At 40.4% G+C, this 17616-nt stretch overlaps 1 protein-coding gene across 1 annotated transcript in view; it reads right to left on the bottom strand.

Moving 5' to 3' along the window:
- Positions 1-17616, bottom strand: part of cse1l (CSE1 chromosome segregation 1-like (yeast)) — a 47726-nt gene that overhangs the window by 13855 nt on the left and 16255 nt on the right. Inside the window, exons 6-18 of the mRNA XM_072556630.1 lie at positions 15163-15253; positions 14903-15010; positions 14728-14820; positions 13989-14156; positions 10928-11057; positions 10382-10447; positions 8641-8843; positions 8472-8556; positions 5555-5616; positions 3584-3720; positions 3185-3288; positions 996-1093; positions 290-440 (exon numbers count right to left, since the gene is read on the bottom strand). Coding sequence (XP_072412731.1) covers positions 290-440; positions 996-1093; positions 3185-3288; positions 3584-3720; positions 5555-5616; positions 8472-8556; positions 8641-8843; positions 10382-10447; positions 10928-11057; positions 13989-14156; positions 14728-14820; positions 14903-15010; positions 15163-15253 — 1496 coding nt within the window. The remainder of the gene's footprint in view (positions 1-289; positions 441-995; positions 1094-3184; positions 3289-3583; positions 3721-5554; positions 5617-8471; positions 8557-8640; positions 8844-10381; positions 10448-10927; positions 11058-13988; positions 14157-14727; positions 14821-14902; positions 15011-15162; positions 15254-17616) is intronic.

Here is a 17616-nt window from a genome sequence, read left to right as displayed (position 1 = left end):
TGATAACAAACATAAGGTTGCTTTCATTGGTTGGTCAGGTATCTGGATTGGTTTAGTGAGTTTCTACAATGATTGACTGAGGCATATGAACCAAGATGGTTCTTGTTATGATTTTCAGGCACCCTGTAGCTAGTTAACTGTTGAGTTTTTTAAGCAAACTTCAATCAATAATTCTCTGATCCTTATCTCACTGTTTTTCTTTCCATCTTAACTCAGAGTTTGGTCAAAAACACATTGGCAAAAATTAATTCATTGGGTAGTGAATGGAATTACTTCAAATTGTACTCACCTTGCACATCATTTTGCAAGATCTCTGTGAACACTGGGAAGAGAGCCTCTTCAAAACTTCTCACAGTGGCAGGATTTGCCTTGCATGTTATACGTACTGATAGGCAAAGAGACTCAAACAGATAATGGTTGAAGTGTGGCTTGCTTGGGTTCTAGGAAAAGATCAGATTCAAGTCAATGTTGATAAACCAATACATGAATACAAATTCCTTCTTTGTTTACATTTATATTCAACCAATGAGCAAATGAATAGATAATATGTTTGGTCATGTTGATTGAATAGGAAACACTGAATGGAAACCAAAACGAACTACCTGCTCTCCTTCAATTTGTGGCAGGGCACCTTTAATGCTCACCTGAGCAATCTGACAGGACCTTGATTTCCTGTCTCATCCAAAAGATGGGACTTCAAACAACTAGTCATTCATTCAGCAGTACGGCAAATTTTCAAGTCCATTTCAAGGACAGAATCCAAAATAACACATTGATGAAATTGATGCTAATTTGGCAAAACAACAGCAACAGTGATTCAGTATCCTAATCACTAAACTGTTTCTTAAAAAATTAAGATACAGCAAATAGGAATAACTTTAGTACAGATTGTTTTTAGATCACTGTTTTAAAAAATTCAAGAAAGGATTTAAAACACACATTTATCTTTATGTGAGGTAAACAAACTACATGAAAATAGTAATTGGGTACTTCACCTTGCTAACTAATAATAGCTTCTGTGTTAGCTGCGTAATCAGTGTGGGAACATAAGGAACAATTGCTTCCTGGAGAAGGGAGAAGCTCCTCATAATGGCTGTGAAGAGAAAGAGAACACATTTAGCAGATGTTCTTGCCACAAGCTATGCATCCATGTCATGTCAGAGTCATAGAGATGTACAACATGGAAACACACCCTTCAGTCCAACACGTCCATGCTGACCAGATATCCCAATCCAATCTAGTCCCACCTGCCAGCACCCGGCCCATATCCCTCTAAACCCTTCCTATTCATATACCCATCCAAATGCCTATTAAATGTTGCAATTGTACAAGCCTCCACCACTTCCTCTGGCAGCTCATTCCATACACATACCACCCTCTGCGTGAAAAAAGTTGCCCCTTCGGTCTCTTTTAGATCTTTCCCCTCTCACCCGAAACCTACGCCCTCTATGTGAAATGGTTGGACAGGCATCCTAACCCTATAGTTCTTTCTTAAAAGCATTGTGAGGAAAAATGATAACAGTCACTTGCCCACTATCATGTTACGACACAGGGTAAACCCTCCTGAGTAATTTAAACTAGTAACACAGAAAAGATTTGTCCTGTGCAGTAATCTGTAAAAATTCGAGAGGCTAAGAACTATTTAAAGTTAAAATTAACGTTATTTCTTAAAGTATAACAGAGAATAATTAACCAAAAACTATTTACAACTCCTTCTTCTCTTCTATAGTGATAGTCCAATAATCTGGGTTGGGGGGGGGGGGGGGGGGGGGGGGGGGGGAGAGCGGTTTAAGATTTACCAAAAATTCAAGTTTTCAAAGCTAGCCAGATGTTAAATATTCTCTTTATACCTTCCTTGATCTTTTTTCCCTCTTAGGGATTTCAGTTTCACAGGTGAGTGATCGATAAAGGCACCTTTAAGAGAGCTATTTTTCGGTCAGTCTCTACATGCTAGTGGCACGGCAGTTTCGCCTTCGAAATGTTCAATTTTCCCCAGTTTTATACCCTCAAAGGATTTGGATTGTGTGAATGGCTTTTAAGATTGTCAATATACTAAATGCAAACTTGATTAGAATTTGGTATTTTTTGGGGTATAATTTAAACTGATTGGTCTAATTCAAATCTGTTTTTGTCTCCAGGCAATCAGTTACACTAACTGCTGGACCACAGACTACATTGTATCTTGTTGAGAACACTTGGAACTGCCTGAAAGCACCACGAGCTTTTAACTTTTTAGAAGGTACAGTACATTCACATCTTCATAACAAGGGGAAATGTACAAGATGCAACACTGATCACTTTCGTGTCTTAACACCTGGATAATTATGGAACAATTTACTAAGCCCACCGGTTCTGAGGTATAGAATGGTGGCACAAGGAGATCAGAAACATCTTAATTTATTTCTACGTTGAAATACCAGAATTTTGATACCTAATTATAAAAAATGAATATAACTATCGTTTGATACATATTTTAGATCTGTCTCTTAAAACATTCTTGCACTATGCCATAAATATTATTTCCTTCCTTACAGAATTCATTTCTCACGAGCAGCTATATACTATAAATTCAGATATTTAACTCTTCAGCTTCTTCATAATGAAAGAATCGGCAGTGTGCATATAAATGATGTTGGATGAATACTTTTGTTTTTATAACTATTAATTTAGTTAACATGCAGTACAAGGGATACGTAATTCAGCACTGATAGTTATGAATAACACACACTGGCAGTATATCAGTTTCTACTACTGTTACATAAGCATTTCAAACATAATAGGCTTACAAATACACTTACATGAATCTGAGAAGCTATCTACAGAAAAGTGTTAATACATATTTGTAAATTAAAGCAGAGGTTGGGCAGAGAATTCCAGTCATTCATTTTCTTTAATACAGCTAGGTTTTCAAGTAAAGGCAAGTTGCATGCTGTGCAAGAACTTAAGACAGGAATGCATCTTACTCTAGTGAAATGGATCTGCAACCTTGAATAAGGAAAAAAGATGTATGGGAAAACAAAACCGTACTTCCAAAACAGGTTCATTTTATTTATAAGTACTTCTTATGATATGGGAATTAAACATTGAATAAGTAAAACTTTGCTGGCAAATATATTGTCTTAATTTTGTGTAATGACAGATGTAAAGCTCGTCAACCAATAAGCCATTGATAAAACATTCTCACCTTTCATGACATATTCATTTTCAGAAGACCCAGGCAAAGTGAGAGCTTTGAAAAGATTTGTTAACAGCTGTTCAACCATTGGGGCGAGCTCCACAGGAGATATTCTGGAAAAAAAGATTCCCATAAACAATGGATACCTTTCAGCACCTGGCCTACTGACTATGTATTATTAAAAATTAACACAGAACATTAAATTGAAAAAAAGAATGACAGAACTGTGGATGCAGTAAATCAGAAACAGAAAGAGAGAATGGGTCACTTGACCTGAAATGCTAACTCACATTTCTCTCCACAGATGCTGTCAGACCTGCTGAGTTTTTCCAGCAATTTCAATTTTTGACACCAAATTGAAAGACAGGCACGATGCAGACCTTGACTACTGTGGCAAGAAATACTTACAAAGTAGTATTGTTGGGTCCTCTCATAGTGAATATCCTTTCAAGAGCGTGGGCTGCATACGTGTGAACAACAATGTTTTCCGCTTGTAAGTGGTTAATTAACAGTGGGAGGGACATCAAAAGCTGTTCTTTAGGAAGCTGTAATGCAAGTTTTGAATTAACACTTATAATAGAAAAAATTATGACAGATGATGAAAAATACTTCAAAAACACCAAAACAAATTTACAGATTTAAGATGGTGAACAGGCAGGTAGGGAGGAAATCCTGAGTGCATTACACTTGAACACCGGTTTTTAGCCTTGGAAAATGAGTTATAGTTCCTCTGTAGAGATCAGCCAGAAATAATGCTATAGCGCTGTGGTGAACCTACTGCTTGAGGCAGGAGGAAGAATTGTAGAACGGCAATACCAGGAGGGGATTCCTTCATGTGGAGAGTAGGCAAGTTCTTTTGCAAACTAGACATAACTCCAGGATTACATATTGCCTCCCAGGTGCCAGGGTCAAGGATGCCAAGCAGTTCTGATGAAATGTTACATGGGACTCAAAATGTTAGCTCTCTTTCTCTGACCAAAGATGCAGTAAGATCTGATGAGCCTCTCCAGCATTTTGTATTTTTATATTAAGAATATCACTAAACAGCTTCAGGGCATTTTGAAGGGGGTGGGTGAACATCCAGAGGGTGTGGTCCATGTTGGGACCAATGACATACCAATAAAGAGAAGTAATGTCCTGAAAACAGAGATCACAATATTGGTTAAATGAATCAATTAAAGCAAGAAGGATGGATGACATTTTGGAAGGATCACAAAGCGAGACCATATAGGCCCCAAACCATCAGGGAGAGATAAAGGATCAAATATGCAATCAAATTTCGAAGTACAAGAAATAATAAGGCACTAATAGCAAGGGATTTTAACTACCCAAACATTAACTAGGGTTGTTTTGGTGTGGAAGATAAGGACAGAACAAAATCCTTCAATTGCCTCGAGAACCTTTCAGCCTGTACATAGCTGACCTCTGCATCACTGTACCCCACACCACCACAATACCAGAAACAACCCAGAGAAGTGACATAATGTACTTGGAAAGTGCTCACAAGGCAAGGGATTAGAGTATGACTGATTGGACCCTGGAAGGGACTTTGGCTTGCACATTAGCAGATCGCTGACTATAGCAGGGCAGGCAATAAAAAAGGCATACGGGACTCTTGCCTTTATTATCGGAGGTACAGAATACGAGACCAAAAAGGTTACGTTGCAACTGGTTAGGTCACAATTGGAGTACGACATGCTAGTGTGACCAGTACATTAAAAGAAGGATGTCACTGCACTAGAGAGGGTGCAAAGGGCACTTGTCAGGATACTACTTGGTTGGAGGGTCTCGACTACGTAGACAGATTGGATATGCTGGATTGTTTTCCTTGGAGTAGTGAAGACGGAACCGGAATCTGATAGAGGTGTATATGATTATGAGTGACATAGATAGGGTGGATAGGAAAGCACTTCTTCAATTAGTATAGGAAATCACTGGTCGTTATAGATTTAAGGTAAAAGCTAAGAAGAGATTTGAGAACTTTTGTTGTCTCAAAGGAGATGAGAGTCTGGAACTCACTGCCTGAAAGGATGGTTGACTCAGAACTTCTGGTACCATTTGATGAATACTAAGATATATTCGCTTGAATTGTCAGAGCCTCCGCGCTACAAGTGAAAACGGGATTATGTAGTCAGATCTTTGGTGACCAATGCATACATGATGAGTTAACTGGCCTCTCTGAGAAATGTCTGAGAATCTAGAAGATACATCAATGTACTAAATTTCAATTTAGTACAGTTACATAGAGTACATTGATGTATCTTCTAGATGTGTGAATGCGATCATTTTACAAACACAGACATTATTCTTATAGCAAAACATTTCTACAGTAACCAGATAACAAAAGGATGCCAAGTGCAAAACATTAAGTGGTCTTGCCTGATTCCTGAAAATCATAACGTATTTAATCCCGTCTGCTTTCAGCACAGGAAATTCATTCACTGTAACAGAATTAAAAACACACAGATCAGGTATATAATCATGGGTAAAAACAATGACTGCAGATGCTGAAAATCAAATACTGGATTAGTGGTGCTGGAAGAGCACAGCAGTTCAGGCAGCATCCAACGAGCAGCGAAATCAACGTTTCGGGCAAAAGCCCTTCATCAGGAATAAAGGCAGTGAGCCTGAAGCATGGAGAGATAAGCTAGAGGAGGGTGGGGGTGGGGAGAGAGTAGCACAGAGTACAATGGGTGAGTGGGGGAGGAGATGAAGGTGATAGGTCAAGGAGGAGAGGGTGGAGTGAATAGGTGGAAAAGAAGATAGGCAGGTCGGACAAGTCAAGGAGTTAGTAACTGAGCTGCAAGTTTGAAACTAGGATGAGGTGGGGAAGGGGAAATGAGGAAGCTGTTGAAGTCCACATTGATGCCCTGGGGTTGAAGTGTTCCGAGGCGGAAGATGAGGCGTTCTTCCTCCAGTCGTCTGGTGGTGAGGGAGCGGCGGTGAAGGAGGCCCAGGACCTCCATGTCCTCGGCAGAGTGGGAGGGGGAGTTGAAATGTTGGGCCACGGGGCGGTTTGGTTGATTGGTGCGGGTGTCTCGGAGATGTTCCCTAAAGCGCTCTGCTAGGAGGCGCCCAGTCTCCCCAATGTAGAGGAGACCACATCGGGAGCAACGGATACAATAAATGATATTGGTGGATGTGCAGGTGAAACTTTGATGGATGTGGAAGGCTCCTTTAGGATTCAAAGGAGAAATTGTTAAGGGTGAGGACCAGTTCGGCCAAACGAATGAGAGTGTCAGTGGAAGGGTACTGTTGGGGACGTCTGGACCCCTGGCCCCCAACGCCTTATCTTCACCATGGATATCCAATCCCTCTACACCTCCATTCGCCATGACCAGGGCCTCCAAGCCCTCCGTTTTTTCCTCTCCAGACGTCCCCAACAGTACCCTTCCACTGACACTCTCATTCGTTTGGCCGAACTGGTCCTCACCCTTAACAATTTCTCCTTTGAATCCTCCCACTTCCTCCAGACCAAAGGTGTAGCCATGGGCACACGTATGGGCCCCAGCTATGCCTGTCTCTTTGTTGGCTATGTAGAACAGTTGATCTTCCGTAATTACACCGGCACCACTCCCCACCTCTTCCTCCGCTACATTGATGACTGCATTGGCGCCACCTCGTGCTCCCGTGAGGAGATTGAGCAATTCATCAACTTCACCAACACATTCCACCCTGACCTTAAATTTACCTGGACTATCTCTGACACCTCGCTCCCCTTCCTGGACCTCTCCATCTCCATTAGTGACGACCGACTTGACACTGACATTTTTTACAAACCCAATGACTCCCATAGCTACCTGGATTACACCTCTTCCCACCCTATCTCTTGCAAAAATGCCATCCCGTATTCCCAATTTCTCCGCCTCCGCCGTATCTGTTCCCAGGAGGACCTGTTCCACCATAGGACACACCAGATGGCCTCCTTCTTTAGAGACCGCAATTTCCCTTCCCAAGTGGTTAAAGATGCCCTCCAACGCATCTCGTCCACATCCCGCACCTCCGCCCTCAGACCCCACCCCTCCAACCGTAACAAGGACAGAACGCCCCTGGTGCTCACCTTCCACCCTACCAACCTTCGCATCAACCAAATCATCCGTCGGCATTTCCGCCACCTCCAAAAAGACCCCACCACCAGGGATATATTTCCCTCCCCACCCCTTTCCGCCTTCCGCAAAGACCGTTCCCTCCGTGACTACCTGGTCATTTCCACACCCCCCTACGACCCACCCTCCCATTCTGGCACTTTCCCCTGCCACCGCAGGAACTGTAAAACCTGTGCCCACACCTCCTCCCTCACCTCTATCCAAAGCCCTAAAGGAGCCTTCCACATCCATCAAAGTTTCACCTGCACATCCACCAATATCATTTATTGTATCCGTTGCTCCCGATGTGGTCTCCTCTACATTGGGGAGACTGGGCGCCTCTTAGCAGAGCGCTTTAGGGAACATCTCCGAGACACCCGCACCAATCAACCAAACCGCCCCGTGGCCCAACATTTCAACTCCCCCTCCCACTCTGCCGAGGACATGGAGGTCCTGGGCCTCCTTCACCGCCGCTCCCTCACCACCAGACGACTGGAGGAAGAACGCCTCATCTTCCGCCTCGGAACACTTCAACCCCAGGGCATCAATGTGGACTTCAACAGCTTCCTCATTTCCCCTTCCCCCACCTCATCCTAGTTTCAAACTTGCAGCTCAGTTACTAACTCCTTGACTTGTTCGACCTGCCTATCTTCTTTTCCACCTATTCACTCCACCCTCTCCTCCTTGACCTATCACCTTCATCTCCTCCCCCACTCACCTATTGTACTCTGTGCTACTCTCTCCCCACCCTCCTCTAGCTTATCTCTCCATGCTTCAGGCTCACTGCCTTTATTCCTGATGAAGGGCTTTTGCCCGAAACGTTGATTTCGCTGCTCGTTGGATGCTGCCTGAACTGCTGTGCTCTTCCAGCACCACTAATCCAGTATATAATCATGGGTGTGAAGTACCAAAACAAGACTACAATGCCTATGCCAGAAAACAATTTAAATGCACTCCATAAATACATTCCTACAGATATTGTAGGACTACTAAAAGTTACAGAACATAGGAATTGGAAAACTAAACACATCTGTTAAACCTGAGCTTTCAGACATTATACAGTTAGGTTTGTGCATATATTTATACCATCCAGTAATTTACAGGTTCAAGTGACAGCTTTCTCTCATGGTTTGTTTTTGTAAAACCATTACACTTCATATATACAATCTGAAATATTGTTTAAAAATTACTGATGTAATATTTCAACTCACCATTTGGAGACTTCAAATCAGACAATATGTGATTAACAAAGAAGTCTGTTAAATTTACTAGTTCGTTTGCTTGTGTTATTCCATGCTGAAATTTAAAGCAAAAGCGTTATTTAACTGACAAAGCAAGACAGAAGGAAATAAATGTTCCAGTAGGACAAACAAACAGTACCTTTTGAGTTTGAGCTTTGGAGGCAAGTGAAGTCACAAGATAAATTGCAGCATCTTTGTGTTTCCAATTAACAGCAGGATTTTTGGCATACTGTTGCAACATTGAATTGACATAGCCAGAGAATATTGCTGTTACAGGTCCTTCAAAATATTTGCAAAGACCCCGCACCAAATCACAAGCTGCTCTTCGCCTGGTGTCAATGTCTGTGAAAAAAATAGGTTAATAAACCAGAGGTATGGCGATTGATTTTTGGAATAGGTGGGTGGAAAGAAAGAGGAGAAATCAAGAATATATTTGCAGCTGATGAAATTCACAACTTAAAGTATGTAAGAAAATAAAATGTCTAAATGATATCACTACGCTAAAATTGAACTGCAGCTTTCCTTTTAATTTCAAGAATAACAGTTTCAACACTTGACCTAAGCTAGCTCCTTCAAGAAAATACAGATGTCTACAATGCAGCAGGACTTCAATCAGCAGGTTATTTTTGTAGCAAGCTGTACTAACGAGTACTTTTTAGTAGTAAATTTAATTGCAGCCAATATCAGCATTAAAAATTGTATTGGAAGCAATATTACCATTACTTGAACTTCCAGGAAGCTTCAACTAGCATATGATAATAATTTCACGAAACTATATTGGATATTGAAAACAAAATTGTTCTTGGATGGTGATGATGATATCTGACTATAGTCATTGATATCCTGAGTTTCCCTGAAAACGTGCCAATGGCCTTCTTGAACATTTGTAAACCTTATGCTGATAGCAGATCTATTACAGAGTTCAATGAAAACTTCCACAATTTTACATCAGCAACAATGAAAGGATGGTTAATCTGCCCAATGGAGGTTCTCCCTGGAACTAGTGGTATGTCTATAATCATACCAGTTTTCTCAGTTGGCGATAGAGATCACACGTTCCTAATTGCCCCGTGGCACAAGCCAGACTGGGGATTTCTTTCGCTACAGGACATTAGTGAATTAGTGGAGCATCAATGAATATCAATTGGGGTTTCGAAGTCAGCATTTGGGCTAGCTTTTTATTCCCGTCAGTCCAGTCAAGGCTTCTCCACTAATTTTAAAATTTGTTAGATCCCATCAGTACCACAAGTCGTTAAATATCTCTTTGCTGCAAAAGGATACAGCTTGAGTCCACGTCTGCACCAAGGCTGTGATGAGATCGGAACACTTTTGACATATTGCTAAACAGAATTACTGTACAACTTTCAATAATTGACAGGAAGCTGGTGGGGTGATAATTGTTTGGATTAGGTTTGTCCTACATTTTTGTGAATTGGACATTCACAGAGAATCATAGAATCCCTACAGTGCAGACAGAGCCATTCAGCCTGTCAGGTCCACACTGACCCTCTGAAATGCATCCAACTCAGACCCACCTCCCCCAATCAAATCCCTGTGACCCCACATTTACCATTGCTAAGCCATCTATCTTGCATATCCTTGGATTGTGGGAGGAAACAGTAACACCATGAGGAAATTCATGCAGGCATTTGGAGAAAGTGCAAACCTCACACAGTAACGCAAGGCTGGAATTGAACCCGGGTCCCTGGCGCTGTGAGGCAGCAGCACTAACATTGTGCCACACTGTGGTGGCACTCATGGCAAATTATTGCAATTTTCAGCAAATACCAGGAAAGGAGCAAAGCACAAAGGAGAAAGCAAACTTTAAACTTTTGGTTGAAAGCCACATCCATCTATAAGGGCAAGAACCAAAAAACTACCTGATCCCTCCAAATCTCTCCTGATGTACTCTTCAGAGTTATCTTCAAATGCTTCTTCATCAGCAGCTAAAAACAATAACACCAACGTTATTCTGCTGGTAAAGATGAAGAGGTTTGCTTTGTTCAGTGAACAGCTCATTGGAGATTACTATACAAAGCTACTCAATCACATTTCCAAACAAAACATACAATTCAATTCAACCTTTTTTAACCGTTACAATTCCAGTCATTGTTTTCAGCAAATTGCAGCAATTGAAAAAATGTAATATGTTATTGCCAAAGTTATTATAGATCAACTTGTTTATTTTCAATTTTCTTTCCTGCAATCTTGGAGGCCCCTGGTCATGCCTAAGTATTATTCACAACTGTTTACAGCCTTTTGGCATCTTAATGTAATTAATGACTGTTACCAAGCTATTCAACAATGAATGCTATCCAATCAATTTTTTTTCACCAACTCATCAACATTTTCAATAGGTTTACAGAATCCATCACATCCATTTATGCTTTGTATCTTACACTATAAATTTCTTTGATGTTAATTACCTCTGAATTCCATGTTAGGAACAATAACTTTTTCACAAATACTAGTTAATGTATTCTGATCTTCAAACAAATGTTTGTAGTGTGGTCTCTCACAAACAGATGCTAGGAATTGAATAGCGTTGCTTACCAACTAAAATACAAGAGAGAAAAGATTAGATTTTACTTGGTGGAATTAAAACAGCAGGCAGATTTTGGGGCAAGGATGAGAGGTATTTCCTCGTAAGAATTCTCATAAATTTTGCTTTAAAAACATTAATAGCATTCAACTTTTGCAAAGATAAGCTTATTTCAGATTTGCACCATCTGTCATACCCCAATGATATGCTTCACTGGGACATCTTGTATGCATCTTAAACATGTTTTTTTCCCTAAAATTGAAGGAACAGTTAAAGATAGGTGATGATCTAAAGATGTTGAAACAAAGTATACTTCATCTCTCATTTCTTTCAGAATTAAGCTTTGAGACTGAAGTTCAGCGTAATAAAACTGTACACACTATTTAAGATGATGGGGAAACACAAGTATCGTACAGTCTTCAAGGTCTATACAGTGACTCGACATTTGTATGATCAAATCAACATTGTATTTGAGCTAAAATAAAGTGGATCAGGGGTCTTTCCTACCTGCCTTAAAATACATTTTACCACAGTATCATACCTTAGGATATAATGTTGGAAGTCTAGGTTTTTGTTAATTTAGATTAGATTAGATTAGATTACTTACAGTGTGGAAACAGGCCCCTCGGCCCAACAAGTCCACACCGCCCCGCCGAAGCGCAACCCACCCACACCCCTGCATTTACCCCTTACCTAACACTACGGGCAATTTAGCATGGCCAATTCACCTGACCTGCACATCTTTGGACTGTGGGAGGAAACCGGAGCACCCGGAGGAAACCCACGCAGACACGGGGAGAACGTGCAAACTCCACACAGTCAGCCGCCTGAGGCGGGAATTGAACCCGGGTCTCTGGCGCTGTGAGGCAGCAGTGCTAACCACTGTGCCACCGTGCAAGATGAAATTGCCAATTTAAGACGACAACTGTAGCGAAATGAACAACACACACTCATACGTTATGTGCTTTAGGTAAAGACGGTATCATTTTATGTGTTTTGTTTTTGAACTGTGATCTAAAAACATAAGACATTTTTATAAAGCAAGGCAAATGTGTAAGGAGATGCTGCTGTTTCAAAGATCACATCTGCTGATACCTTTCGCTGGAACACAGAAAAAAAGACACCAGAGCCATTCGCTTCTGAACTAAGAAATAACAATTTGATGACAACTTTTTGATCAGCCTCAGATGAACCATTCCATATCAAGAAGTACTAGCAAAACTGAAATCAATGGGAACTGGGAGAAATCTTTCCAGTGGTTGGAGTCATTCCTTGCACAAAAGGAAGAACATGTGTGATGGAAGTCAATTATCCCAACCCCTGAACATCACTGCAAAAGTTCCTCTGGTAGCATCCTTGAGCCAAGCATCATTAGCTGCTTCATCAATGACCGTTCTTCCATAAGGTCAGAAAAAGGGTTCTGCACTGGCAACTGTACAATATTGTGAAATATTTGTGACTTCTCTGTTTGCGTCCGTATGCAGCAGACAGAGGCAACATTCAAGCTGGGCTGATAAGTGGAAAGTAACATTCACACCACATGAATGCCAAGCAACAACCATCTTCAAGAAGCGAGGATTTAACCATCTATCCTGAATTGACAATGGCAATACCGCTTCTGTCGGCCACTAATAACATCCTGGAGGTCATCTTTAACTGGAGACAAAACTGGCCCAACATATGAATATTAAACAACATGGCAGAAGCTGGAAATTGTGGTTTGTATTCACCCGACTCCCCAAAGCCTGTCTACTGTTTATAAAGCACAAGTCAAGGAGGTGATGGAATACTCTCCCATATTTCTGGATGACTACAGCTCCAACAACTTGCAAGCAGCAACACAACTGGCACCCTACTCACCATCTTCCACAGGTACTCTCCTTCACCATCAAAACAATGGAAGAACACGTACCACACTCCATCACAGCACCTTCCAAACATGTGACTTTCCACTTCAAAAGACTAATGCAGCAGAAATACAGGAACACCCAGCCTGTATTTTCCAAACAAGTCACACTCCATCCTCCCTTGCATCTACATTGCTGTTCTTTCACTGATACAGGGTGAAAATCCTGGAATTCTCTTTATAACAGTACTGTGGGCGTCCTGACACCTTCAAAGACTGCGGAGGTTCAAGAAACCAGCTCACTAACACCTTTTCAAAAGCAATTAAGGATGAGCAATAATAGGCAGCTAGCGACATGCAATTCCCATAGATGAATTTTTTAAAAAAGGTACAGAAAGTTCTTTTTTCCTTAGCCATTTGATGCAACTGAGTTGTTTGACATGTTGTTTTACAGGGTTGGTAAGTCAATCACATACTTGCAAATCTAGAGTCATAAATAGGACAAGCAAGATAAGAATAACAGATTTCCTCCCCTAAAGACATCAGCGAAGCAGATGGAGTTTTAAGACACAGTCTGATATTTGTAAACTTCAAATGAGTTTCAAACTTTATTAACAACAGAGTTGACCAGATTTGGCAATGCTTAAGCAGGCAAACTCAAATCCCAGCAGGCAATTTTGTTACTGATGAAAATGTTTGGTTCTATCCCTTCTAAACACTGCTCCAGCCACACATCTGTGTTTTCAAGTTACTACATTCTAAACTTCAACCATAATACAAACCTTTGACAGAACTGTTTTACAATTAGCCACAAAATGCTGCAAGAAAACACTCCAAGTACACAGGTACTGAAGAGGGTCTGATCTGTCACTGTGTGCAGGAGCAAATCATGTGACTGAGTTCAAGAGTTCATGAAGCAAAAACTGAAGAGAAAGAACTTGCATCTGACCAGTAGATAGTCAAAGCTTAATTCCGACAATGAGCTACAAGAGCAAAAGGTGAAGTACAATAAATACCTGAAGACCTCAACTTCTGAAAAATTTCCCAAATAATCTAATATTTCTAATAGATTGCTTCTTTTTATCATAACAAAACCTACCAAGTCATATTTAACCTCCTGCTTGGTTGTAACTAGTAGATTCCAAATAGCTGTGACAAACCGAGGTAGATAGGGCTGGAACTCTTCATCATATTTCTGAGCGTAGAGAGCAGCATTGTCACATATTTGAGACTTCAGCAGTTCTAATAAACCAGCTTCCTCTTCATCCTGAACAAAATTAAATTTAAATTCATTTAGAATAGCAACTTGGATGAAATCCAAGGTTCAAAGCAAAGAACTTTAATACTTTATTCCACAAAAACAATGGTAACTACTGATTTTATGACAAAATTTAGAAAATATCATGCACTTTTAAACTTCTCCTATACCTGCATAAAAAAAAGTATTGCTTCAAGAATTGGCTAAACTTTTAAACAAACAACAATTCTTTCGGTGTATTTGACAGATTTTAGTAGCTAGAATTCTCATTTGAATTCTGAATGAATAATGAAGTTTCACATCCCAACTTCCCTTCCAATGGGGACCAGCAGCTGAAACCTCACAGACAATCAGAGAAAGAATAGTCAAAGAATGATTTCATGAAACATTGGAAAGTGCAACTTTATTTGCAGCATACTACTTTTGCATGCTTGACAAATCCAGCCAAAGTCTACTCCTCAGCGTTCCCTTGCCTCCCCCAGCCAAACTCTTCACATTCAACTTCTTAAAACTATCAGGAACAAATTCTAAAGACAAACACGGCAAACAGCAGAAATGCTTGCACAGACCTGCCACTTACATTAGTTTGGAGTAACTTATTGTCCAAAGTGAGCAAACTATGAAAGTTCATCATCCACGTTTCCATGTTGTCTTCAAAAAACTCTGGCAAGTCCTGCAGAGTACAGAACAAATTGTTAACTGCAAATCTGCATAAAGGCACATGATGAAATGAAATCCACACCACTGAAACTTACTTGGAAATTTAAGCTATAGAACAGCTTAGCAATCAAAACCAGTGAAGAGAAGAGAACCTTCAATACGTTGACATCCTTGGCATGTGTATGGCACAGTTCGATTGTAGTCTGCAAAATGTGTACACTTCAATTATGATGGAAAACTAGTACATTGATACAAATTTTAAATTGCAACATATATTATCTCAAGACTGAAAATAAGGTATGAATATCATTCAGAAATTTTAAAATCTTGTTGTGAAGTTAGTGGTACCACATACTTTAAAAAGTGCAGTGAGGGGTTCTGCAAAAGTGTCTAACACCAGTTTAATCTCAGTCCACAGTTCATTTGACTTGAATTCATGTCGATACCTAATGGGATGAAAAGTTACATGAAAAGAATGGAATTAACTTTTGTCAAGAAGCAAAACAACTTACAACATTTCTATAAAACATGCACAATCCTAGATTGTTACAAAGCATTTTAAGCCAGTTAAGTCCTTTTGAAGTGTAAAAATTGTAAGTTTTGCAACAGGAAATACAACAGCTAATTTGTGGACAGTAAACTCCCACAGACAGCAAAATACAGTACTATAGAACAATATATAATTGTTACTATGTGGAGGAATATACAATACCAAAGTGCCAACAAACATTTAAGAATAGAATAATTAAACTGTACTCTTTTTCAAAGTGTATTTAAATCTTGTCTATCCACCAAGAACAGTTCAATATATCATCTGACAGCACTTCAATAGTGCACCAGTTCATCAGAATACTGCATTTAGTCCCCACTGAAATATGACAGAGAGCAATTAAGTTTATTAAATGGAAAGCTACAAAATCTTGCCCCAAACATCAGTACTTCACCCAGATGGCAAATCCTTAAACAGTAAAACAACTTGACTAACCATAATAAAACTGTTCAAAGTTGAGAATTAACAATCGAGTAATTAGCATCCCCACAAAGAAAATCATTCAATATTGTTACTATTCAACTGGTGCCTTTCCTTGGGATATTTAAGTTTTGGGAATTGAATGGGATCATGGACCGTCCAAGAATCTGATCCTGACTTAATGATGACAGATGCAGACAGACACACAACGTTCCAGTACGGATCACAATAACAATCAAGACTAGACTCTTCCTTTCATTAGTCCAAAGTGCTGAGGTTAGCTGCAGCATCTGCATTCGCCAACCTTGAAACAACTAAATCATCACAATGTGGATTTTTCATTCTACGTGGCTAACTTAATACTATAGTGTCATATCTAAACTGTGTGTGCAGATAAGTGAACTACACATGGGCAGTTAAACTTCCATAGCACTGTAGGAGTGGACGGCAAAATGACAATTGTAAGTCATTAAACACTGAATGGCATCTAATTCACTAATGTCCTTTTGAAAAGGAAATCTGCCACAATTACTTGGTCTGGCCTACATGTGACTCCAAACCAACATCAATGTGGATGACTCTTAACTGCCCTCTGGGCAATTAAGGATGGGTAATAACTGCTGGCTAAGTCTGTGACGTCCTCATCCTGTGAGTGTATAAAAGAATTGTGTTGTGTGTGGGAGAAGGCTAACATGCTTGTTGATACCAACTTTCTAGTAAGAGAGAAAGCATAAGAACATGAAATTCACAACTAATCTTGGAGGAACTGTTGGGCGAAGTTCACAGCACAGAATCAGATAAGTTAACTGTTGTTTTAAGTCTATCCAATAGAAAGGCTGCAGTAGTGGGTACAGTGGAGTCTTTCTTGATTACCTGTTTTTGGAGACAAAGTCTCTTGATTAAACTTAAAATATAAGCCATAGCTATTAATTTAACCTGGGGCAGCGTTTGTAGAGGAATAAGACGGTGTTATTTTCTGGGTCTGTAGATTGTGAAGGAGCAAAAATGGCCTTTGCAGTGATATGTACTTCTTGTCAGAAATGGGAGTGTAAAGAGAGTTTAAGGGTTACTGCAGATTATGTCTGCCATAAATGCTATTGGATACAAACCTGATCAGATTGAGTGGATCGGTTGGAGAGACAAATAGAAGTGATGAGAAATTTGCAACAGCTACAGTATGTGATGGATGGCACTTATAGAAAGGGGGGAAAGTCTCAGATATAACTCCAGGAAGGGTGAGAGAGGTAGGCAGCTAGAGAAGGAGTCTTTTGTGGATATACCCATTTCAAACAGGTATGCTATTTTGGAAAATGTAGGGGGTGATGGATTCTCAGGGGAACATAGCACGAACAGCCAAGTTTCTGGTATTGAGACTGGCTCTAATGCAACGAGGGGTACGTCAGCTTCCAAGAGATCAATTATGTTAGGGGACTCTGTAGTCCGAGGTACAGACAGATATTTCTGTGGCCAGCAGAGAAAAAGCAGAATGGTGTGTTGTTTCCCTGGTGCCAAGATCAAGGATGTCTCAGAGGGTGCAGAATGTTCTCACGGGGGAGAGGGGCCAGCAGGAGGTCATTGTCCACATTGGAACTAACGACATTGGGAGGGAAAAGGTTGAGACTCTGAAGGGAGATTACAGAGAGTTAGGTAGAATTTTAAAAAGGAGGTCCTCAAGGGTAGTAATATCTGGATTACTTCCATTGCTACGAGCTCGTGAGGGCAGGAATACGAGGATGGAGCAGATGAATGCATGGCTGAGGAGCTGGTGTATGGGAGAAGGATTCATATTTTTGGATCACTGGAATCTCTTTTGGGGTAGAAGTGACCGGTACAAGAAGG

Source organism: Chiloscyllium punctatum, chromosome 37, assembly GCF_047496795.1.
Source record: "Chiloscyllium punctatum isolate Juve2018m chromosome 37, sChiPun1.3, whole genome shotgun sequence".
Taxonomy (NCBI): Eukaryota; Metazoa; Chordata; class Chondrichthyes; order Orectolobiformes; family Hemiscylliidae; genus Chiloscyllium; species Chiloscyllium punctatum.
The sequence above is the reverse complement of the archived record's forward strand: the minus strand, read 5'-3'. Positions and strand labels throughout refer to the sequence as shown.